The 26,208-nt window shown below is 38.8% G+C and overlaps 2 protein-coding genes and 1 long non-coding RNA gene across 7 annotated transcripts in view; 2 read left to right on the top strand and 1 right to left on the bottom strand.

Moving 5' to 3' along the window:
• The window catches only part of STIL (STIL centriolar assembly protein), a 64,871-nt gene extending 63,988 nt beyond the window's left edge, over positions 1–883 (bottom strand). For all 4 annotated transcript variants that reach the window (XM_081223887.1, XM_081223888.1, XM_081223889.1 and 1 more), the window contains exons 1-2: positions 869–883; positions 438–541 (exon numbers count right to left, since the gene is read on the bottom strand). The gene's annotated coding sequence lies outside the window, so the exon portion shown is untranslated. The remainder of the gene's footprint in view (positions 1–437; positions 542–868) is intronic.
• A 313-nt stretch (positions 884–1,196) lies between these two features.
• CMPK1 (cytidine/uridine monophosphate kinase 1) overlaps positions 1,197–26,208 on the top strand; it is a 33,564-nt gene continuing 8,552 nt past the window's right edge. The window contains exon 1 of the mRNA XM_081223138.1: positions 1,197–1,517. Within this exon, the coding sequence (XP_081079264.1) occupies positions 1,347–1,517 (171 nt within the window). The 5' untranslated portion in view covers positions 1,197–1,346. The remainder of the gene's footprint in view (positions 1,518–26,208) is intronic.
• LOC308609504 lies at positions 1,529–24,431 on the top strand. Of its 2 annotated transcripts, none has more exons than XR_014014295.1 (3): positions 1,529–1,873; positions 21,358–21,480; positions 24,223–24,431. It is a non-coding gene; the product is annotated as an uncharacterized lncRNA (long non-coding RNA). The 2 variants fall into 2 exon arrangements; XR_014014296.1 differs by lacking the exon at positions 1,529–1,873 and adding an exon at positions 15,048–16,047.

Genomic DNA, 26,208 nt, shown 5'->3' with positions numbered 1-26,208 from the left:
ATGTGTGGTGTCTAATACAATTTCCACTAGCCATATGTGACTATTGAGCTCTTGAAATGTTGTTATTGTGACTGAGGAACTGAATTTTTAATTGTTCTTAATGTAATTAATTTAAATTGCCACATGTGGCTAGGGGCTACCATATTAGACAGCATGACCCCTATCTCCCATCCTAAATGAACTTTGCCTTGACCCTTATTCTCAGTATTGTTTTCATTTACTCATCTCCTATCCACTTCTTTTTCAATCGGGATTCAAATTAGATATATTGTATGATTTGCTTTGGGCAGAACTGTAGAGTTCATAAGTCTCCCTGCTGCCAAATCCAATTTATCTGTACTCAGTTGTTTTTAACAGTGTTCACTAATACACCACCACAATCCCACCCCAAACACTCTCTTTGCTGGAACACCACATTCTTCTGGTTTTCCTCTTACCTTTCTGGATCTGCCTTCTCAGGTTCCTCCTCCTCTCTCCAACTTTTAAAGGTCTGTTCACTAAGGCTCATTCCTTGGACTCCTTTTGTTCTCAAGGTTTTTCCCTAATGCAAGGGGCAGGGAAATGGAGTTATAGTTAAAAGGGCTTGCCGTTGCAATTAGAATATAATCCAAACTCCTTTTCTTAACCAAAGGGCCTGACTGATCTGCCGTTAGCCAAACTCTCCCACCTTTCATTTCCTCCTTCATTTCACACTGCTCTAGATCTCACTGGCCTTTCAATTGCTCTAACAGTTGAAAGTTTTAGGTTTTTTGCACTCGCCTTTTCTCTCTTTGTGGGACACTCTATCCCAGTCTTTGCCTAGTTTTGCTCTTTGCTATCCTTATGCCTTCGCTTCTATGTCACCTCTTCAGAGATCTGACTACCTTACCCAAATTACATTTATCTCTTGTTATTCCTCCGTTTGGTTCCTTCAAAGCCGATATTGCTATTTGCATTTATTTATTCGTGTGTTGACTTGTTCAGGTCGGCTACCTGGCCTCTGGAAATTTAAACTTGCGAGCAGGGACAATGGGCTTTGTTCTCCCTTGGGTCACATCCCAGACGCCAGCAGAGGCCCGACACCAGGAGGCTCAGGATAAAGGACCCGCGAACCGAAAGAATCAATGAGCCGGCAGAGGGGCGGGGAGGACGCGAGCGCGGCCCCGCGTGGGGGACGTAGGGGCGCGGCCAACGAGCAAGCAGCGGAAGCCCGCCCCTTCCGGCCGCGGCGCGGATGCCTCGGCAGCCACGGCGGCTGGGCTGCGGCTGGCGCCGGCTCGGCCCGCCCCCTTTTCCGTGCCCCGCTCCCGCTCCAACGCCTGCCGGGCCGCTGTCAGTTGCATCAGCGTCCCACCGAGCCACGGTGCATGCTTCGCCGCTGCGGCCGCCGGCTGCTGTACGTCCTAGGCCTTAGCTTCCCGCTGCTGACCGGCCGGCCGCTTTTCCTCTCCCCGCACCGCCTCATGAGGCCGCAGGTCGTGTTCGTCCTCGGCGGTCCCGGCGCCGGCAAGGGGACCCAGTGCGCCCGCATCGTCGAGGTGAGGCCCGGGCAGCCGGCGGCTCCCTGTGCTTGACCGGACGCCGGGCCGGCTCGTCCCGCAGCGCGCGGCTGTCCGCGCCTCCCCCACCGCCCCGGAGCCGCGGACTACGAGTCCCGGCGACCGGCGCACCGCCGGCGTGGCGGTGGTTCGAGGGTCCGCCGGCGCGCGGCATGTCGGGACTGGTAGTCCACGTCCGCCCGCCTCGGGGGGACCCAGAAAGGAGGGGGGCCGCTTGGGATTGCTTTGTTCCTGTGCCCCTCTTTCCTTACATTTTGGGGACCAAGTTCGTCTCGAGAGTGGGCTGGGAGAGGGATCCCGGGAGGGTCCGCTTCCGGGGACCCCAGCGCGCAGAGGTCAGTGTGTCGCTGGTTGTGGGGCGGTCGGAGGTGGCAGTAGCGTCGATTTGGGTTAGAGGCTGGGTGCGCCCACCGCTGCCTGAAGGGGAGACCGTTTTTTCCACCACGCCCATTCCTGCAGGCCCTCTAAACTCTGAACCGTCTACTAGTCTTTATCCTAGAAAGGAGCCCCGGGCGACAGGACGTTACTTTAGGTGTTCTGAACCAGTCCAAGTCAGTACCAGCCCTGAGGCTCAGCCCGGGTTTGTGTGGTTGGAAAAAGCCGTGGAGTATGAGATCAAACTTCAACCTCTGACCCGGCTGCCAACTTACACTTAGTCCATGGCCAAGTCACTTCCTCTCTCCGAGTCTCGGTTGCCCCCACTAGAACAGTAGAGGCTCTGCACACAGATTTAAACTCAGTATGAAATGCCTCCCAAGTCTAAAATGGTGTTACTTTTTTTTTCCCCCAAAGCGTGGTAAGGTTAATGGTTCAGTTCCGTTAACAATTTTCGAACAGATACGTGGTTAGCTGCAGTGTGGGTGAAAGGCTTATTGGAGAATCTGGGGAGTGTTTGGGAGAGAAGGAAAACAGAAGATATCTAGAAACAGAAGAGGAGACCAGTAGTGCTGTAAAACACCAAAGAATCCTTGTGAAACTCGGTGACCAGCAAAAGTTTTGACCCAGAACTTCTAAAATAGTTTCCTCCTTTTTTCCAGGATATGGCTTTTATTAGCTTTGGGATTTTACTCCTCACCCAGGCTCATACAACCCACTCCTGTCCTATATTTTATTCTCTAAAGAGCATCCAGAAAAAGTCGGATGGTAACATCTTCATTATGTGTTTTACAGCTGTATTTATAATTGTTGATCATTTGTGAGACTATAAGTGGAGCTTATACAAAAAGATACATAAATATTTTTCTCCTTATTTTTGTTCGTTCTTTTCACTTTTTAAAAGACATGACAATTGGATGGTTTCAGGTTTTTGTTGTATATATGAAATAACTCTTACATGTAAATAGCATAGTAGGGGAAGGAGAAAATACTTTATTTTTGTTTGTTTTTTGTTTTTATTTTTATTGAAGTATAGTTGATTTACAATGTTGTGTCAGTTTCAGGTGTACAGCAAAGTGAATAAGTTATACATACACATATATCCACTCTATTTTAGATTCTTTTCCCACATAGGCCATCACAGAGTATTGAGTAAAGTTCTCTGTACTATACAGCAGGTCCCAATTAGTTACCTGTTCTATACACAGTAGTGTGTAAATGTTAATCCCAATATCCCAATTTATCCCTCCCCCTCCCTTACCCCCTGGTAACCATAAGCTTGTTTTCTACATCTGTGACTCTATTTCTGTTTTGCAGATAAGTCCATTTGTACCATTTTATAGATTCCACATGTAAGAGATATATGATACTTGTTTTTCTCTGTCTGACCTACTTTACTCATTATGACAATCTCTAGGTCCATCCATGTTGCTACAAATGGCATTATTTTGTTCTTTGTTATGACTGAGTAATATTCCATTGTATATACAAACCACATCTTTATCCATTCCTCTGTCAAGGACATTTAGGTTGCTCCCATGTCCTGGCTATTGTAAATAGCACTGCAATGAACATTGTATCTTTTTGAATCATGGTTATCTCTAGATACATGCCCAGGAGTGGGATTGCTACATCACATGGTAGCTCTGTTTTTAGTTTTTTAAGGAACCTCCATGCTGTTCTCCATAGTTGCTGTACCAATTTACATTCCCGCCAACAGTGTGGGAGGGTTCCCTTTTCTCCATACCCTCTCCAGCCTTTATTGTTTGTGGATTTTTTGATGATGGCCATTGTGATGTGTGTGAGGTGATACCTCACTGTAGTTTTATTTTGCATTTTTCTAATAATTAGCAATGATGTAATGATGCTTTTTAGCCATCTGTATGTCTTCTTCGGAGAAATGTCTATTTAGATCATCCGCCCATTTTTTGATTGGGTTGTTTGTTTTTTTAATATTGAGCTGCAGGAGCTGTTTGTATATTTTAGAGATGAATCTGTTGTCGGTCACTAATATTTTCTCCCATTCTGAGGGGGAAAAGACTTTACTAGAGTCAAACAGATATGGGTCCAAACCCTAACTGTTCCATTTACTATCTCTTTAGTCCCAGAGAAGTTATTTTACCTTGGGTTCCTCTGTAAGAAGGAAGAAATAATACCTGTCTGGTATGGTATTTATGAATATGAAGTGAGGTAAAATATCTGGCATGTATAGATGCAAATAATGTTTTCCTCTGTTTTAGAGTTCCTGTTCTTAATTTATGAGATTGGTTGTTTTTACTTTGAAGTGCACTGTAGTTTTACTTTTTAAAAATTGGTTTATGGGGCTTCCCTGGTGGCACAGTGGTTGGGGGTCCGCCTGCCGATGCAGGGGACACAGGTTCATGCCCCGGTCTGGGAGGATCCCACATGCCGCAGAGCGGCTGGGCCCGTGAGCCGTGGCTACTGGGCCTGCGCGTCCAGAGCCTGTGCTCCACAACGGGAGAGGCCACAACGGTGAGAGGCCCGCGTACCGCAAAAAAAAAAAAAGGTTTATGACTGATGTATTGGAATGTATTTAAATATTTTGCTTTTGAATCATAATGTGACTTTAAGTGTTCACACCCAAACTGATAATACCCATATTACTCCACTGGGTTAAAAATAATCTCCACATTCTGTAACTAGTATTTATTCTTTACTCTGTTTGATAATGGTGGATAATATTTTAAACCTGTTAATTAAGAATTATAAGATTTCCATGATGAGATATGTTCTAAAATGTATTATCTTATTCTTTAAGATTTCAACACTTATATGAGCTTAAGTTCAACTGTTTTCTTACAATTCCAAATAGCTTATAATCCAGCAGTTGCTGTCTTCTAGTGGATTAAACAATGGAATGTCCGTGGTCAGTTAAGTCAGAGGATTTTTTGTTTTGTTTTGTTTCTTTTGTGAGTCTCTTGCATTTTGACTCAATGTTTTATTATACAGGCAAATGTAAGCTGAATCCCAAACGATTGTAATTTTTGGAGCTAATTTTTTTTCTGTAGGGGAAAAGTTATATAAATCAAGGTTAAATTCCCCAACTATCATGCCATTACTAATTTAGCTAACAGGGTACCTGAAATGTGGCTGAAACAGAATTGTTTCTTTGGGAAGATTACATTAATTTCCAACTCAGGCCACCAGAAGTACATCTTTGGACCCTTGCTACAGAACCTGAGAATATCTGGCCCTCTAATATCCTGGGACATTGCAGTTATGGTTGAGGGTGTCACCACAGGGAAGCTGTTGCTTGTTTTTTTTGTTTGTTTGTTTTTCTAGCTGTGAATTCTACCTGTGCTACTTGCTCTCCCAGACCTTGAGGAAGAAAAGGCAAATCTGATGCAGCATCTTCTGAAAGTGTTGTGAACTGGAAAGGAAAGGTTTTAGGGAGGCTTTGAGATTGAATTTTGCCCATTTAGTTGAACTGATCTTTTTCAGTTTTGTTTTAGTTTCTAACTAATTTTTAAGTCTCTTCTCATACTCAAATTTGTTTTTGAAAATTAGCCATTTTCTAAAGCAGTGCAATCAGGAGTCAAGTGCTCAGAGTGGAGTTATTTTTGTGGAATAACTTGTGACTAAAAAATGATGGAAGATGATACTGTGTCATTTTTGAATTTTTTAAATTAAGCTTTATTTGTATTGTTTTGGCCCAAGAAAAATTATGGTGCCATAACCTAAACTTGTCTGAAAATAACAACCACAGTTTTGCATGTGTTAGCTGGGATATTTAAACCTACTCTCTTTTAAAGATGGTGAACATTCTGCTTAAATAAACAATTGTGCTCAAGTTTATATGCATGCCAAATTGCTTCTGTAGCACCCCAGAAGCATTTTTATCATCTTGTGTTTTAACTTCCTCCATGACCTGTATGGGTAACTTATACATTGTATCCTACCTGCTATGCTTAGAAAGTTTTGGGTGATACTGACTTTAAGTATGTAGAAATCAGAAATTTGATTTTATCTTTTTGTCTCTAGTGTTGAACATTGTGCCTGACGTATAGGTGCTTAGTAAGTATTCTTTGAATGAATATATAGCACACCAGTTTGTCCTGAAGATGTAAAAAAATTTAAAATTCGGTCTCCAGGGGGCGCCCAAGGAGCAGTTAGTACTCCCAGTTTCAGGACCAGAAGTATTTGAATGAAACCTCTGTCTTACTCTGATTTCTCATGTAACACTTCAGTTTACTCTCAGTGAATAAATGGTATAGTTGTAAAAATCTGATGAGCATTCTAACATTTTTAAGCTCCTGATTACAAATCCCTAAAGCAGACTACCACTCATTAAAGAAACGAGATAGGAAGATCCACTGGACATTAAGCTTGCTTCTGAACAGGCCTTTCTCCTTTTGGTGGGATGGGCTGGAGTAAGAGATAGCTTTTTTGGGTTTTTTTGGGTTTTTTTAAGTTTTTTTTAAAAGTTTAAATCATCTGTAAAAGAGAGTCCACAGAATCCTCGACTCTCCTGAAGCACCACCCTTTCATTAAGGTAATAGTAATGTGGGATTTTTGTTGTTGTTGTTAAGAACTTGGAGGAGGGGAGAATATGTTCAGATTATTTACTATTCTTTTGAAAACTTCATTTTTTTCTTTCCATTTTAAGTCACAGTAGTAATACATATTTGTTGGTGACCTCTAACCCTGAGGTCACCAGTATTAACTGTCCGATATTAACTCTTTCTCAATATTTTTACAAATAAAAGTGCATATAGTTACCTTTTTTACCTCTAAATGGGATTATTCTGTGTTTTTTTTTTTTACTGAATGTATCATGGCTATCCTCTCAGGCCTCTACACATAGACTTAACTCATTTTTATTAGTAGCTGCAGAATAGTCCATAATATGGATGTTACCATAGCATAGTTGTACCATTCCCCCCTTTGATGGACACTCAGGGTAGTTTTCAGGAAATTATTCTGCTATTGCAAACAGTGCTTCAATAAATTTCCTTGTAAATATAATATTGCATATGGATGCTTTTATTTTTGCAAGCAAAATTCCTAAAAGTAGGATTGCTAAGTCAAAAGATAAGTGCATTTTTAATTTTAATTGATAGTTGTTTGATTACTTTTCAAAACCATTATACTTACATTTCTATCAGCAGTTGTATGCTTTTTTTTTTTTACTAGCACTGGATGATTATCAATCATTTTAATTTTTTCAAATTTGTTCATCTCCTCTTCAAAGTTTTTCTGAGTAAATTACTCATTTTTTCCAAGAAGTCCATTAAAGTGAAAGGCATAATTAGACTTTAAAAAAAATTTCCCTTGTCGTTTATTCAGAAAACATTCTTTGAGAGCTAGGCACTGTGATAGTTGCTAAGGTGAATAAGACACCCTACTGTCAAAAGTTTACAGTGGGGGGCTTCCCTGGTGGCGCGGTGGTTGGGAGTCCGCCTGCCGATGCAGGGGACACGGGTTCGTGCCCCGGTCCAGGAGGATCCCACATGCCACGGAGCGGCTGGGCCCGTGAGCCATGGCCGCTGGGCCTGCACATCCGGAGCCTGTGCTCCACAACAGAAGAGGCCACAACAGTGAGAGGCCCGCATACCGCAAAAAAAAAAAGTTTACAGTGAGCTGTGGGATATGGAAGTTAAACAGTGACTATGACAGGACAGAGTGGTAAGTCCTATGACAGAAATAAACACACAGACCATTTAGATAAGTTTGAGTTACAGCTCAGTGGGTCAGGGAAGGCTTCCTGGGGGGCAGTGATATGTATGAGCTGAATTTAGAGGGACAGTAGGAAAGAAGCAGCCAGGAGATATGGGGGAGTGGAGAACACTTAAAGCAGAGTTACCCTTGCATAGGGTAGTTGGAGGTTTCAATTCTGAGAAAAGGCTAAGGAGAGTAAATGGACACAAGTGAGATTGACCCAGAAAACACTTCCTAAATGCAAACTATTTGCTCTGTGTTGGGGGATACTGCCTTCTAGAGGTTCTCAATTTAGAGTAGAGATAAGACACATACTTAATAGAATTTCATGAGAAAAGATATGAAAGATTTTTGCAAATATTAAAGTTTAACATTAAATTGTTTTAAAATTGTTTATCAGGAGTTCCCTGATGGCCTAGTGGTTAGGATTCTGCGCTTTGACTGCCACGGCCTGGGTTCAGTCCCTGGTCAGGGAACTGAGATCCCTCAAGCCGTGCAACGTGGCCAAAAAAACAAAAACAAAACAAAAACTGTTTACCTTTTAGATTTGCCACCCTAACTAGATTGTAATGTCTTCAAGGATGGGGACCCTGTCTTTTGCTCCTGTTCATTCTACTGCATGGTGTTTGAGGTGCCTACTTATCCTTCAGATCTTAGCTTAATACAGAGATTCCCAAACATTCTCAGTTCATGGTCCCCTTAGTGTCCCAGTAATTTTTTTCACAAACACCTTAGTCCAAAATAAGTTGTGTTTATTGAGTAATTGGATCCAAACAATACTTAGTAAGTATTTTCTAACAACTTAGTAGCTGTTTAAAGAAACAGTACATATACATCAAAAGAAGAAGCAGCAACTTTATTTCATTCTTATGTAACCACAATCACTTACTAATTGGATGTAAATGCCTGTTGACACTGCCCAGTTTCTCATACCTTGGAATCAGGTTAGACGCTTCCATACTCATTTTATTTTCCACATTAATTTTCACGTGGTACTTATTTTTATCACAGCAACTGCCCACCAAAAAGTCAGCATCATAAAGATGTGTCTTCGAAAAGAATGTGCATGATGTAAAGTTGAAATTGTGAACTACCCTGAGCTGATAGTTCACGTGATATCTAATAGATGTCCAGTGTTGCTCTGTTTCCCTTAAAAATGTAAGCCCAGGGCACCCTTGTGAATTCGCTGCAGTGCTCTAGGGTACTTTGGCATTCAGTTTGGGAACCATGAGCTAAAAATGATTTCCTCAGTGAAACTGGCCCTCACATTTCTAGACTAGGTCAGACTTCTCTATTATGTGATCTCAAAGCACTTCAAAACATCTGTCCGTTTGTTATTCTTTTGTCCTTTCAGTTTTTAATTCTGTTGTCCTTTATAACATTTATCTGTTTGTAGTTCACGTTTAATTTCATGATTATTGGATTGTCTCCCTCATTACGCCATAAGCTCCATAAGGATGAGAACCTTAGATTTCTAAATTTACTCATATCTTCAGTGTCTAGTACAATGTCTAGCATAAATTGATGCTCAATAAACATTTGTTAAGTAGATTTTGAAGCCAGTCATACCTGGATTTCTGCCATTTAGTGAGTTATTTAAATTTTTGGCTCTTTGGTTTTCTCCCCTGAAAATTTGGGATATTAATCTACTTTACAGGGTGATTATGAGGATTAGCCAAGAGAATCCATGTAATAAAATGTCTGGCACAGTGCCTGCTGTGTGTTTGGCACTTCATATATGTTAGCATCTCTCCTTGCCTATTCTGTGCTTATCTGTAAGTAGTCAATGAAAGAAATATCTTGAGCAGCGTCAGTAGCTACAGTTCGGTGGTCATTCTTAGTAGACTGAAGAAAAATTGATTTGCAAGGATATGAACAAATGTCAAAGTGTCATACCAGTGTATTGTCTACTAGGCAGTATGTAGAGTTCAGACTCCGGAGTTAGACTGTCTGGGTTTGAATCTTACCGTAACACCTACTATGTGTGAGATCTTAACAAAGGTTTAGTCTCTCTATGCCTCAATTTCCTCATCTGTAAAATGGGAACAATAATATATAGTATCTACCTCAGAGGGGTGTTGTGAGGACTAAATGAGCTAATGTATATAAAGTACTTAGAGCAGTGCCTGGCATGTGATAATTCCTATATAAATGTTAACTATTATTTTTATTATTATCATCATCATCGTACTTTTTCTGTGTTAGTTTTGCCTGCCCTCCTGCCACCCCTAGCTTGACCTTCTTCTGACTTGCTTAAGATTTTGTTCCTTCCTGATTTATTCCTTCGTACTTTGGAAGCTATACAATCTGTTTTTAGTGGTTACCCTAGAAATTTTAAGCACACATATTATTTAACTTAAGTCTAATATTAATATTTTTACTCTCCCCCAAACAATACAAATACCTTAGGACACTTAACTCTATTTTCTATCCTATTCTTTTTTTTAGGATTTTAATTCTATATTGACTTCTTTTTTAATCCCCACAAATGACCTGTTAATGTTTTATAACAAATGTTTGTTTAGAATAACTTACATACATACCATTTTCTTTACTAACCATTTATTTTTGCACCTCAGATCTTCCTTCTGAGATCATTTTCTTTCTTGAAGTATATCCTTCAGAAGGTTCTTTAATCAGTATGGGCTTGTGGTTAGGAAATTTTGCTGTATTCTTTACATGGTAGGTTCTTTTTTCTTAGTTCAAGCACGTAGGGTATCATCCTTCAGAGGTCCTGACTTTATGTGGAGCTCGTTGATCTGACCTCCAATCCTATTTAGGTCTCAGTCTTTGTCTCCTTTCCCCTCTCTGTGGCTGATTAAATCCTGGGCTCTAGCCACCTGTGATTTGGGGATGGGGAAAGTCCCCAGGGCAGCCATAGCTCCAACACTCTCTCGCTCCTCTGGCTTTGTGCTTTCTTTTCTTTATTTTTCTTTTTTTTTTTTTTTTTTGCGGTACGCGGGCCTCTCACTGCTGTGGCCTCTCCCGTTGCGGAGGACAGGCTCTGGACGCGCAGGCTCAGCGGCCATGGCTCACGGGCCCAGCCACTCTCGCAGCATGTGGGATCTTCCCGGACCGGGGCACGAACCCATGTCCCCTGCATCGGCAGGCGGACTCTCAACCACTGCGCCACCACGGAAGCCCTGTGCTTTCTGGATTTATCTGAATTTGAGTTACTCCTTTAATTTTTGGCCAGCTCAGTCATACATTAAAATAATAATAATAAAATTATATATTAATAAATATACAAACATTAGAGATTATATATATATATATATATATATATATATATCCAACTACATGGGTATGCTGTGCTGGGAGGGGTTCCTCTCTTTTTTAATAAGTTTTTTTTATTTATTTATTTATTTATGACTCTGTTGGGTCTTCGGCACGAAGGCTTTCTCCAGTTGCGGCAAGCGGGAGCTACTCTTCATTGTGGTGTGTGGGCTTCTCATTTCGGTGGTTCCTCTTGTTGCAGAGCACGGGCTCTAGGCGCACGGGCTTCAGTAGTTGTGGTTCGCGGGCTCTAGAGTGCAGACTCAGTAGTTGTGGCGCACGGGCTTAGTTGCTCCGTGGCATGTGGCATCTTCCCGGACCAGGGCTTGAACCCGCCTCCCCTGCATTGGCAGGCGGATTCTTAACCACTGCACTACCAGGGAAGTCCTGGGAGGGGTTTCTCTAAATGAATGTATATATTCCACCCCCATCAAAATTAGACGCCTCTACCTAAGTCTGCCCTAGCTCAGAACACCTCTTCAATGTCAGTTCTTCCCCTTATCCTTATTCCTATTGAAATCTACTTGATTTACATCCTTTGGATTAAAGTTTTAGTGATGGTAATCGATTAAACACCACATCCTAGTTAAGATGCTAATAGGAGAGGACTGTAGTCACGAAAGACCTCCGAAAGTCACATAGGAGTACAGTATTTTAATGGTTGTCCTTCTGAATTGAAATTGAGAGCATTTCAGAGAAACCACTCTAGTAGTGGGACTTTTAGACTAGATAAGAGAGAAAAGGTGGAGACGGGATAACCATCTTACTCTTTGTGTCATGTTAGCTTGATCACACTGACTCCTGCTAACCTTAAAGCTTGTACTTTTAGCCCAGTTGCTATATGAAAATGTATTTATTCTAACATTTCAGTTAAATTAAGGACATTTTTATAGACTGAACATGTGATAAGAGCATTTAGAACTTAATAGAGAACAGGTGTGACTGAACATACTGTTTGCCGACAGTTTCCTGCTGCTGGTGAACAAAGCTAACCAAACAGCACTTCGGTAAAGGAAGAAGCCCCAGTTATTACGTACCATTCTTAGAAACTTTCACTTTGAGGAACTGGGTCCCCCAAAAAACACATGTTCCATGCTTGGTTTCCATCCGTTTTCTCCAGAAGACCGGTAAGTTGGTTCCATTTATCATTAGGGAATATTCTATACCAACAAGCAATTGAATATGCTTGGTTTGGGGCTCTACAAAAGACTGCTTCTTTGCTCACTTTGTGTTTGGAATTTCCATGATGTATTAGTCATTGATGTTTGCCACTGAAAAGTTCTATGTGTTTAATTTAACCTATAAGACTTTAAGTATAATTAGGTAGATAATAACATAAATTTCTGTCCTCTTGGTGTCTACTGGGAGTAAAGAGACAGTCCAGAAGATGTTTTATTGATATTATATAATTGGGAATTGACTTGATGGTTAATTTAGGTTTTTAAATTGGAAATTTTTATTTGCTACTTATTTAATGATTGTTGGGTGAGGCAAGTGGAAATGGAAATGGTGTCACAAGTGGAGAAAGGCAAGAACGAAGCAAACGAAGGATGGTCAGAATCTGGCTGAATGGTGGGTCAGATATGCCTGGCTCTGTGTGTGGGTAAAGTTCCTGATCTTCTCTCCATGCTAGGATACAACAAAATGATAAAGTCCATGAACTTGGAGTCTCCTTTTTAATTTCCACCAGCCGATTCTGTCATGCAAAGGCCATAGTAGCTTGATGGCAAGACTGTATTTCCATGTCTGTCACCTAGGAATTCCCTCAGAGGCCCACTGTGGAATAATCGTCACTGAGAGTCAGGAGACCTGGGTTCAAGTGCCAGTTTCCTCTCTGCTAACTAGCGAGTCAGCTTATCTCAGTTTCCCCTTTTGTAAAATGAGAGGTATGGAAATAGATGGTCTTGCCAGCCCTAAAACAGTTCTGTATACTGAGACTTCATTGTTAGGTAGTATTGTAATCCTGTGTAGTCACATTCAAGAGGCATGTTGTCCAATCCTTATGAATATGTGTATCTTCTTTGCCATTCTATGCTGTATGAATGGGAGCACCAAGGAATTGTATTTAATAAATTCTCACTGTATTTCATGTTTACATAGAACTTCAGAGTGATAACAAAGAATGTGTAAAGGTAGGAAAAGGAATAGTTTTTTGAAGTAGAACAATTGTGTATGTATGAATTTTTTTTAATTAAAAATATTTAAGAAATGGGACATTGGAGCCAACTTTCTCACAATATAGCATAGTAGTAGAAACATTGTAGACTTTGAAGTCAGTTGTTGGTTCACATCTCAGTCTAACACCTGTGGCTATGTTGCTTAACTTTTCTGATTCTGTTATCTTCATTTGTAAAGTGATGATAATAATGACAACTTCACTAGGTTGTTATAAAGATGAAACAGCATAATGCTTCTACAGTGTTCAGCACAGTACATGGCACTCAGTAAATGTGTAAAGGTTAGCATTATTTTAGAAAAGATCTACAGTGAAGAGATCAAAGAGTAATTTAGATTAAAGTAGTTTTGGGGAGCATTGTATTCCCATTGTTTACTACAGCATAAGGAAATGATTACCCACACTAATCAGTTTACAGATTTTTAAAAACCCAGGATGGTATTTTAGAGTTTATCAAATAAGAAAGGTCCTTCTACTTAGAGAAAATGTTTGGAGTTTACTTAGATTTAAAAATCCTAGAAAGGGCAAGTGGATTTAAGGAACAGTTTATAGTATACATGCTCTTTATATTCAAAATAGGTTACTAGTTGCCAGATGGAGCTAATGACCTAATGATTGGATAAGTTTCATAAGTTAAGCCTGAATAAGTACCTTAACTGTCCTGTTATTAAAAATATGCATACTTTTACTTTTGGTTACTTTTTTAAAAAAATATTTATTTATTTAATTTATTTGGTTGCAGCGGGTTTTAGTTGCGGCTCATGGGCTCCTTAGTTGTGGCATATGAACTCTTGGTTGCGACATGCATGTGGGATCTAGTTCCCCGACCAGGGATTGAACCTGGGCCCCCTGCATTGGGAGTGCAGAGTCTTAACCACTGCACCACCAGGGAAGTCCCACTTTTGGTTACTTTTTAATTATACAAGTAGTACACGTACATTACAGAAAAATTAGAAAATACAGATGAGTAAAAAGAAGAGTGTAAAAATTACCAGTAATCTTACCATACAGAGAAAACGACCATCAGTCAATATTTTGGCACATATTTTTCCAGAGATTTTTTTTTTTTTTAGTAGGGTCATACTCTGGAAACCTGCTTTTTACTTATAATAATATCACAAACGTATCACCATGTTAATAAATGCACTTTTACCACATAATCTATATGATATTGTACTCTGTAGATTACATACATTATTTAATTAATTGATTCCTTGTTTTGGAAATTTTGTTTCTGATTTTTCAGAAGTTGTATTCTGTGTTTTTTAAAAAATACTTGGAGATATAATTTATATACCATACAACTCATCCATTTAAAGTGTAGAATTCGGGACTTCCCTGGTGGCACAGTGGTTAGAAATCCGCCTGCCAATGCAGGGGACACGGGTTCGAGCCCTGATCTCGGAAGATCCTACATGCTGCAGAGCAACTAAGCCTGTGCACCACAGCTACTGAGCCTGAGCTCTAGAGCCCGTGAGTCACAACTACTGAAGCCCGTGAGCCACAACTACTGAAACCCGTGTGCCACAACTACTGAAGCCCGTGCGCCTAGAGCCCGTGCTCTGCAACAGAAGAAGCCACCACAGTGAGAAGCCCACGCACTGCAATGAAGAGTAGCCCCCACTTGCCACACTAGAGAAAGCCTGTGCTCAACAATGAAGATCCAACACAGCCAAAAATTAATAAATTTATTAAAAAGAAATAAAATTTAAAAGCATAGAATTCAGTATTTTTGGTATATTATGTTATTAATTTTTAAAATTTTGGTAAAATATATCATGAAATTTACCATTTCACTTTAAGTGTACAGTTCAGTGGAATTAATTGCATTTACAACGTTGTGCAACCATCACCACGATTTCTAAAACTTTTCCATCACCCCAAACAAAAACTCTATTAGGCAATGATTTCCCATTCTTCCCTTCCCCCAGCTCCTAGTAACCTCTAATCTACTTTTTGCCTCTGAATTTGCCTATTTTAGGTACTTCATGTAAGTGGAATCATACATTTGTCTTTTTTTTTATGGCTTATTTCACTTAGCATAATGTTTTCAGGTTTCATCCATGTTAGCATGTATCAGAACTTCATTCCTTTTTATGGCTGAATAATGTTTCATTGTGTGTATTTATTACATTTTGTTTATCCATTCATCTGTTGCTGGATAAGGGCTGCTTCCACCTTTCCGCTATTGTGAGTAATGCTGCAATGAACACTGGCATACAAGCATCTGTTTGAGTCTTTTGGGTATAGAGCTAGGAGTGAAATTGCTGGATCATATAATAATTCTGACTTGTTGAGGAACTGCCAAACTGTTTTCCACAGCAGCTGTACCATTTTACATTTCTACCCGTGATGTGTGGTTTCTTTATCCTCACCAGCACTTATCATTTATGTTTGTTTGTTTGTTTGATTATAACCACCCTACTAGGTGTGCAGTGGTATCGCATCGTGGTTTTGATTTGCGTTTCCTTAATGACTAATGCTGTGAGCATCTTTCATGTCTCACATGTCCTTTTTTTTTTTTTTTTTTTTAAATAACCATCCTGAAGGGTGCACTGACATCTCATTATGGTTTTGATTTGCATTTCCCTGATGACTAATGAGGAACTTTCCCATACTGGCCATCTGTATATCTTCTTTGGAGAAATGTCTGTTTGAATCCTTTGTCCTTTTTTTTTCCCCCAGAATATTGCATTTAAAAAATTGTCTTTTGCAATTTTTAAAATTGGGTTATTTATCTTTTTATTGCTAAGTTGTAAAGTTTTAAAAATATATTTTTGGTACAAGTTCTTTATCCAGATACATGATTTGTAAATATTTTCTCCCATCCTGTGGGTTGTCTTTTCATTTTCTTGGTAGTGTCCTTGGAAGCACAGAAGCTTTAAATTTTGATGAGGTCTGATATCTTGCACTTTAGAACATACAGTATGCTTTCTATTGCCTGTGGTGCAGAGATTAAAAGATTGATAAAGTGAGGCCAGAACTGTAAAAGAGGTATAACTGGTAAGTGTATTGTCCCTGGGACTGAGAGTTGAGGGTGGAAGAGAGAGGAGATAGTGGTAGATGGAAAGGAAGAGTGGGAGCAACAGATTCTTGTTACTTCCTTGACTGATTCCAGGGCATAATTGGCTCCAAGATAAGTCAGGCTAGAGAGGTGGGAGAGGTTGTCCATTTTGCAAAATGGTTTCCAGCATTCTTTCTGTTGTGTAGTCATGGCAGGAAAGAAAGCTTTCCATAAAAATTTCCCATAAGCTTACCACTTTTTAGGACATTTCCTTTGTGTGAAGAAGTTAGATTCTAATCAGGAACCAGTAATCCCTTATATCCTGTTCTACATTATGTAAATGGGTACAGTTGTCTATGGTCAACATTGAATCCCAGGCTGGGCTAGGATATGATGGCTATACCATCAAAAATGTATATTCGTAGACTGACTTTAATTTTAGATTGAGAAAAATGTAATCACGAAGGTAAATTTTACACCAAAAAATTTTGGAAACATATACTATTTTTTAAAGCCAAATATTGATTTTCCTCACACTTTCTCCTATTAGCACAGGTTGATGGACAAAAAATGAAGATGATTCTTTGTTGTCTAAGCTAGATTAATTTTCTCTTTTTAAAAAAAAAAGTCAGTTGAGAGTGGTTGGCACAATAAAGTTCTGAAAGTGCTCCAAGGGGTCATTCTGGAGACTAGAAGTAGTGTGGGTACATTGTCTGTCATGGAGGTGTCATTTCCAGAACATCTTGCTTATAATTTTGAACTCTAGTGTCTAGAGTAAGGCTTCACTGAAATATGTTTCCTTTTAAACTTTTGCTGCTGTGCCTTTTGGATCCTCTCAACTGAGTATGTCTCTAAATTTCCATCTGTTTCTAGGCTATAAAACTGGACTGTTTTCTGTCTCCTTCTATAACTCTTGACTTCATGCCCATGCAGTGTGTTTCAGTGTTGCTATATTATACTTTTGTTTCTCCTTTGTTTAAGGAATGGATCACTTTCCAGAGAAATTTTTACCTAAACATTTGACTTGATTTTTGCTGCTATTCTCTACAGTGGTTTAGTTTTAAATTTTAAATAAGTTTGTGATTGTGCAGGTACTGTTTTTCTTTTTTCTTGAACTTGGATAATGTTGGTTTGTTTTTTTTACACCATTCCATTACACACATTATTGATGGAGTATATTCTTTTATTTATTTATTTATTTATGGCTGTGTTGGGTCTTCGTTGCTGTGTGCAGGCTTTCTCTAGTTGCAGTGAGTGGGGGCTACTCTTTGTTGCAGTGCGCAGGCTTCTCATTGCGGTGGCTTCTCTTGTTGCAGAGCACGGGCTCTAGGCACGCAGGCTTCAGTAGTTGTGGCTCGCAGGCTCAGTAGTTGTGGCACACGGGCTTAGTTGCTCCGTGGCATGTGGGATCTTCCCGGACCAGGGCTCGAACCCGTGTCCCCTGCATTGGCAGGCAGCTTCTTAACCACTGCACCATCAGGGAAGCCCTTAGATAATGTTTTTTATGTAGGGATTTTTATTCCTAATGTGAGGCAGTTCATTTTGCTGTTCTCTTAGGATTTGATATTAATAAAACACTTAAATCAACAATCTTACTTTGTGATGCTGTATAAAAAGTAAATAAATAAATTAGTTAAATTAAATTTTTAAAAAACCCAGTCTTTGTGATATTTGCCATTTAGAGATGTGTGGATAGAATACATGCTTTTTTTAAGTTAAAAATTTAGTAAGTTTATATACATGTACATTGAGATTCAAACAATTCAAAAGTACATAAAGTAAAAAGTGAAAGTTCTCCTTAACCTTAGCATACTCTTTTTTTTGGTTGCTTTGGGTCTTCATTGCTGCGCACGGGCTTTCTCTAGTTGCGGTGAGCAGGGGCTACTCTTCGTTGCGGTGCGCAGGCTTCTCATTACAGTGGCTTCTCTTGTTGTGGAGCACGGGCTCTAGGCGCGCGGGTTTCAGGAGTTGTGGCACACGGGCTCAGTAGTTGTGGATCACGAGCTCTACAGCACAGGCTCTGTAGTGGCGCACGGGCTTAGTTGCTCTGCCGCATGTGGGATCTTCCCAGACCAGGGATGGAACCCATGTCCCCTGCGTTGGCAGGCGGATTCTTAACCACTGCGCCACCAGGGAAGTCCCAGCCTACTCGAGTTATGTAATCACGTTATGTAATCACGTACCAACGTTTTTGTGTGTGGCTTTTTGGTCCTCTTTTGATGTATTTATACACAGATAAAAATGCACGCACACAAACGTTGCCTATTGTTTTTTTTTTTGCTTAACAGTGTATCTTGGATAGCTTTCCATATCAGAACATGAAGATAGTTCAACTCCATTCATAATATATACAATAATCTATTTAACTATTCATATATTTGTGGACATTTAGATTTTCTGTTTACAGATGATGCTGACATAAACATTCATTGCATATGTCTTTGTGCACATGTGCAACTATTTCAGTAGCACAGCTCCTAGAAATGGAATTACTGAGCCAAAGGGTATGCAAACTTAAATTTTATTAGACTCTGCCCTCTAAAAAGGCTGAACCAATTTACACTCCCACAAACTGTCAGGATGCTGGTTCTTCCCCACCCCCACCCTTGCCATAGCCAGATATAAGTCTTTATTTTAACCAATCTGATGGGTGAAAAATGAAATCACATTGCTTTAATTTGCATTTTCATGATTACCAGTAAGGTTGAGCATCTGTTCTTTTCTCTGAATTGTTTCTTCTTTGCCCATTTTTGTACTGAGCTTTTTTCTTTGTTTAGTAGGATCTCTTTGTATACAACGTATATTACCCTATCACCTTTGTATGGTGAAAATATTTTCTCCCAAGCTGTTGCTTGTCATTTGGTTATATCTGTGATAAGTTTTTATTGTTCACGTGGTCAAACATAAATCTTAGCTGTTTGGTTCTTGTTTTGGAGTGTCTTTCTCTATCTCAAAATTATCTTCCCCTGGTACTATCCTAGGGTTGTTTTGTTTTTGTTTTTGTTTTTTGCTTATATTGTATTGTTTTAGAACTCTAATTTACCTGGAATTTAGTTTTGCATATGATATGATGCAAGAGTCTAATTTTTTTTCAGATAGGTAGCCGGTTGCATAGTATCATTTATTAAATAGTTCATCTTTTCCCCATTGATTTTTAGATGATGACTCTATCACTTATTGAATTCCCATTTACACTTGGGTCTGTTTCTGGACTCTGTTGAATTTCATTTTTCCATTTGTCTATTTTTATACCAGTATCATGCTGTTTTAATTACTGTAGCTTTATAATATTTTATGCCACCTGGTAGGACATGTTCCCATTTGTAGTTGTTAATATTATTTTCGAATTTGGTCATTCTCTCACATTTACCCTTCCTGATAAACTTGAGAATCAACTCATCAAGTTTCATTAAAAAATAAATAATCCCAGGTGAAGTTTGATTGCGGATGCAATCAATTTATAGATTAATTTGTGGAAATTTTAAATATTTACTGTATCGAATGTTTCTGTCCAGGAACATAGAATGCCTTCTTTTTATGATACTGATTTTAAGTGTTTCTAGTTTCTTCTTATAATTCTTACATATTAGTTTTAGATTTATCCCTAAATTTAAGTTTTTAGTACTGTTTTGAATAGGATTTTTTAAATTGAGGTACAATTGACTCGAATAGGATCTTTTAAAATGTATATTTTCTAATTAGCCATTGCTAATTGGTTGGAAGGCTATTGATCTGTTTGTTTATAAGAAGATAGTAAGCAAGATAGATACATTCTTGTTCTCATAAAATTTTTAATGTACTCAAATACATCTGTGATGCCAGTTTTTGGAGCCTGTGTATTGGAGGGTATTTTCATAGTGAATTGCATTTTCATGTATCATATCTTCCTTGTTCTGTAGTTATTCTTTGATTTCACTCCTTTATTGCTATGTAATTGGTAGTTTAGCCAATGATTATCTTGGACTTTGCTCCAGGAAGAGCCGATATGAGTTAGTCTGACTCCTCCCTGACCCATCTGAGTGCTCTCACAGTAGGTCTTGAATCTAGTAGCGTAGACCACGTTTTTAGGAGTATGTTCTTCATACTCCTAGTTTTAACAGCTAATAATGATATTTGGCTGTGGCTGATAGTGTAATGTAGTATAGATATGATTTCTGGTAGTATAGATATTATTTCTGTTTTACAAATGAAGAAACTCAAGTCTAAAACAGGTTAAATCAATTTCCTAGAGTCACACTGGATTGTGACAGAGTTTAGTTATAAAACCTTATCTCTGGCTTCCCTGGTGGCACAGTGGTTGAGAGTCCGCCTGCCGAAGCGGGGGACACGGGTTCGTGCCCCGGTCCGGGAAGATCCCACATGCTGCGGAGCGGCTGGGCCCGTGAGCCATGGCCGCTGAGCCTGCGCGTCCAGAGCCTGTGCTCTGCAACGGGAGAGGCCACAACAGTGAGAGGCTTGCGTACTGCAAAAAAAAAACCTTATCTCAAATTATTAGTTCAGTGTTCTAAGTTTGTGACTTCATGCATGGTTCTTATGTTCTTCTGATCCTTGCTGAAGCCTCTGTGTTTCTCTAAATGCATTTCTCCATTTGTTTGATAATGTTGCAGGTGCTCAAATTTTATGTTTGCATATATTACTGAATTCAGTGTTTGGTATCCTTTGCACATTTTTCTCGTGTTGATTGGTAAATCCAAATAAATTCTAGTTCTTAAAGAGAACCCAAACTGTTAAAATGTTGTGGTTATTTTGTAGTGAGGCTCTTTACAAGTTGTATTCCCAAGTAGTTATATTTCTTAGGGTGACTTTCTTACTTTTGGTATTCCCTGGGTAAATGATATTCTCATTTTAATGTTACTTACCTTTTTTAAAAAAAAAATAAGTACAAAAAAAAGAAAAAACAAACAAAAATAAAAAATAAGTACAGTTGGTACTGTACTGCTTAGTGTTTAAGAAAGCTCTCTTTCATAAAGTGAATAGAGGCTAGAGATTCATTTGAGTGGTTTGATGTATATCCTCTGAGTGTTCTCACAGGAATTGAATTAACTGTGAATTCTAGGCTCTTAGGCCACCTGCAACAGTATTTGTGTTGTAGTGATGTGAGTGTGTTGCTTGTAGGCTCTGCAGTGACTATAAGAATTGATCATTTAATTAACAAGATGAGATGAGTGTTTCTTAAGATTAACAAGACCTCTGTGCCTATCCATTAATGTTGGAAATTTTCGAATTATTGCCTGTGAGCTCCTGGAATCCCTGGAGGCTTCTGGGCCTCATCTCCATCTTTGACTATTTTCCATCCCTTTCTGTTATAGGGAATGTGGATTGATTCAGAATGGCTGAGATGAATTAAAAGAAGTAAAAATACTGGAAATGACCAACTGGAATGAAATTGGAGTGTGAAAATTCCAATTCACAGTTGCTATAGGGGCCATTTGGTATGTAAAACAGATGCCCAAATCCTCGGTATTCTGAGAAGTCTTCTGCAAAATGTCAGAGGGATATTGCGGCCTTACACAAATGAGAAAACAGTCTATTTCATGGCTTCTAAATCACCCTTTCTTTAAGTTTTATTTATTGTTCTACCTTCTTGTCATTGCCTCTGAAGAATCACCTCTTCCCCAAGCAGACAGTGCTGGTAAAGACTGAATTCCTTAGGAAAAGTTAATGCAAATATGAAAAATTGACTTTATTAATTAATAGTAGGGCTCAAGTCACTGTAAATATGTAAGTCATTATTTCATCCTTCGTAAATATAACCTATTTATTTCCCCAAATTAGCACATTGCCTGGCACTTTATAGAGACTTAATAAATATTTATGGACTTAAAATAAGTTCCATGTATTGCCTGAATTGAGGTTTTCTTACATGAAGAGCAAAACATTGAGGAAAACAAAATAGTGCTGTAATTGTCTGCAGTTGAATGGATTATATCCCTCCTCTTTTCTCCTTTGCAGGATATAAGCTTTTAAACTATCACTCTTTAATTAGAGAAAGAAATATGCTTCATGTTAATTTGGAGTCTGTCTGCTAAAGATTTTGCCTAAGAAAAGATTTAGCTTGGTTTATAACTTTCATAGTTTATAGTTAATATGTAGATTTGTAATTAAATAGGCATGGTCAAATGTGATGTATACATTTGGAAATACAATGAGGGCACACTAAAAGTGAGATTGGAAATCAGCTAGCAATTTAAGTCAGATATTATATTTAACCTTTTCCCCACTGTCTTCTTTCCTTCCTATGCCTCCTTTCCTCCTTCCTTCCTCTTTTCCCTACCCCTTCCCTTTCTCTCTATCCACTCCCATTCCTCCCTCCTTCCCTCCCTCCCTTCCTTTCTTTCTTTCTTTCTAACCTCTGTAAAATGGTAATTATAAGAAAAATCCTTTTTCTAACCCTCTGTGGGTAAAACTGGAAGGAACCTTAAACAGTTCACCAATTTTAAGCATCTGGGCACTGTACAGCAGTTCTTACAGTCAAAAGTAAGTTCTCCAAGACTGGCAGATAATGTTACTGGAAGTGCTTATCAGACATCTCAGAGTAATCGGAAAAAGTTCTGTTGGAAATGCCTTTTGAAATAAATGATAGCCTTACATGAAGTGTTGCTGGGTGCTGTAAGCTCTAAAGCCATTGTTTGCAACAGTGCCAAACTGGTGAGTCTGGATGGCTCCGGATAGCATTTCCAGGTGTTATGCTGAAGGTGCATTGTTGACAATACATAATCAGAATTAGATTTTTAAGTTTCACTAATCTTACGGGGAATGCAAAGTAACTTAGTCTTAGATGTTTCATAGATGTGTCAGCTATTTAAAGGACACCAATAGTTTTAATTCAGTTGCTTTAAAAATATATTTATATCTGCTATCTCTGCTGTGTTCCCTCTATGTAGCTCAAGGCTCAGTAGCAGTCCAATGGCATTTCTAATTGCCATACTCACAGGAGGAGGTGCCTGGCATGTGGATCTCCTCTGCCCCCAAGGACTTGCCATTTACGCATCATTTGTACCTTGAACTCTTTTTTTTTGCTATTGTTTTGGTTTTGATTCTTTTTGCTGTTGTTTTTATTCACATAGAACGACATTACCTAAATTTAGAAAGGAGGAAAGAGAATTGCTAAGGGAGAGAAGTTAGCAAGATGATTTGAGATTTGATACCGTAAAATTGTCAACATTTGCTTAGTTGCAGTAACAGAGTGCTGTTCTGTACTTGTTGAGAATATGATGCATTTTTCCTCCCTCCAAGTCTTAGTGTCTAATTCACAGAAGTTATTGAGTTGTTTTTCAACTTCTTAAAGGAGAAAATGAAAGTAAAAAAATTTAGACGGTTACTCTAAATGAATTTATACATTTGTCACTAGAAAACTACTATTTTTAGCTGAATAGTGGCTTGTAATTGTAGTTATTATAGTTTATAGTGTTTATAATTTGCTGTGGTTTAAATGTTGGTCTTAAGACTGTAATTAGTGACCCACTAGATTTTAATTGCTAGGAAATTTCAGAGAATGTGAAAAAGTTTGGGTTAAGCCTGGGAAATATCCATTCTTGCTTTCCTCAAAATTGGCATCAGTGACTACTTAATGACAGCAGAATGCTTTGAAAACATGCTCTTTAAAGTCTAGCTATAATTAAATACCATAACTAGTGTGTAAGTGATAGTTGCTTTTTTGTTGTAGAAACTCTGTGGTAAGAGGAAAGCTTCAGCAAAATCCTTAAGAAAAATATAGTATAAAAAAGTAACTGGTAAATAGAGGATTTTAAAAAATGGAATGTGGATGAGAAATAGAAAGACATATATAGATTTGACAGGATTATATTTATTTAAATTCCTTATCTCCTTGGACTTTGCAGATAAGGTTGTTTTCTGTATAATTTTTAAAAAACATATCATTTGTACACTTCTACAATTTACAACTAGTCTCTCTTTTAAAAAAGTGATGTGCCAAAACCCATTGTAATGTAATGTAAGCTTGCAAATTTGAGCTCTTCAATGTCAGGAAACAAACAGTGTGTGTACTAATTTCTAAATTACTAGCTGGGTTTCTAAATGTGTATGTTGTTCATACAGCCAAGGCAGTCTGTACAGAGCAATCTGTATTGTTGGTGTTTCACTGATCATTTGCCATTGTTTAGTACTGTTTGTCTCTGCATTTATTCAATATTACCATGTGCTATAATCTCTAGACCAGATGAGAGCATCCAGCAAGCATAAACTTCCAAGCAGGAGCCAGAGTAAGCAGTGGAAAATGAAGCTGCTGTAAAATTTTGTGGACAGCCGTTGCAAAATGCTTTCTGAAAATTGTACATAGTAAATGGGAAAGTAGGTCACATCTCATTTTTTATAAAGTGTTTTCCATATCCATACCCGTCTTTCAAAAGTTTATACTTGGTGATAAAAGTAGGCATTTAAAAATGGTGTGGTGTGGAAATAATTTTAAAATAACAATTTAAATAATTAAGTACTTTTGTATTTATTTCCATTTTCTGTAAATGATGGGAATGTTTTTAAAAGCCTATTACAACAACTAAATACACTTCTGATCATTTCTTTTAATGCAATGAGCTGTATGCCTAAGAGAGACATGAGTGATACTGTGGTTTTTGTTTATTCTCCTCAAACTTTATATCCAGTTTTAATCAGCAAATAAACTATTTAGTTTGTTTTTCTTTGCTGACTACCTTATTGTTGGCTTACTTTAGTAATAAACAAGAACAAGTTTAGCCAGCAATTTTTAGAGATAGAAAAGGAGTAAAGAATGGCTTCTGCAATCTTAAAAAAAAAGAGAGAGAGAGAGAGAGAGAAAACTCACTGTAGCCTCAGTAATTGAGAGAGTTAAGTTTTGTAAAATGTGCAGTTGAAACATTCTATTCTGGAAGGAGGAGTGGGAGTGTGGGCTGCCTCAAATCTTAACATTGAAATTAAAGATAAAATTTAAGTTATCAAATATTTATGGTACACTTACTATGAATGAGATAAAAACCTATTTAGGGAATCTTAAAAATTTGGGATGAGATGATTGTTGTAATTGAACATTGAATATAGATCTCAGTATCCTGATATTTGAGAGTAAAAATAATCTATTTTATTATTATGAAAATAGATTTTATAGTTCTTTTTTTTTTTTTTTTTTTTTGCAGTATGCGGGCCTCTCACTGTTGTGGCCTCTCCCGTTGCGGAGCACAGGCTCCGGACGCGCAGGCTCAGCGGCCATGGCTCATGGGCCTAGCCGCTCCGCAGCATGTGGGATCCTCCCAGACCGGGGCACGAACCCGTGTCCCCTGCATCAGCAGGCGTACTCTCAACCACTGCGCCACCAGGGAAGCCCTATAGTTCTTTTGATTTAATAAAAGGGAACAAGCTAGTTCATGTGGAGGAAGAAGCTTTTCAGTATTCATAATTGTCTCTTAGATCGTATTGTTTTCTCATTCCAACCACGGGGAAATGGCAGAATAACACTATAGCATCTTATGTGACTTAGTTCAACTATTACCCTATACCCTGACCTAATACATCATTTGTAAATTCTTAATAATGACCATCACAATTGTAATACTACTATACTCCTGACCTTTCACAGTGTATTCATATCTGTTATCTCACTTAAGTCCTTTGATTGGTCTCTCTGTCGAAACCTTTAAAGCCGGACTTCCCTGGTGGCACAGTGGTCAAGAATCCGCCTGCCAATGCAGGGGACACGAGTTCGAGCCCTGATCCGGGAAGATCCCACATGCCGCGGAGCAACTAAGCCCATGCGCCACAACTGCTGAGCCTGTGCTCTAGAGCCCATGGGCCACAACTACTGAGCCTGCGTGCCACAACTACTTAAGCCCGTGCGCTCTGGGGCCCGTGGTCTGCAACAGAGAGAAGCCACTGCAGTGAGAAGCCCACACACTGCAACAAAGAGTAGCCCCCACTTGCCACAACTAGAGAAAGCCTGCACACAGCCATGAAGACCCAACACAGCCAAAAATAAATAAATAAATTTTAAAAAAAACCTTTAAAGTGAATACATATATACACACACACATGCACACACATACATATATGTAATAATATAAAAATGGTGTGTATATATAATATAAAAATTCCAGATTATTTAAGATAAGTATCTTCATGATGGCAAGGAGGTAATTGATGGCTTTTATCTCCTACTACCTGTCAGGCTCTTT

Source organism: Mesoplodon bidens, assembly GCF_964165515.1.
Source record: "Mesoplodon bidens genome assembly, chromosome: 2".
Lineage (NCBI taxonomy): Eukaryota > Metazoa > Chordata > Mammalia > Artiodactyla > Ziphiidae > Mesoplodon > Mesoplodon bidens.
Note: the sequence above shows the minus strand (reverse complement) of the source record. Positions and strands in the feature narration are given on the sequence as shown.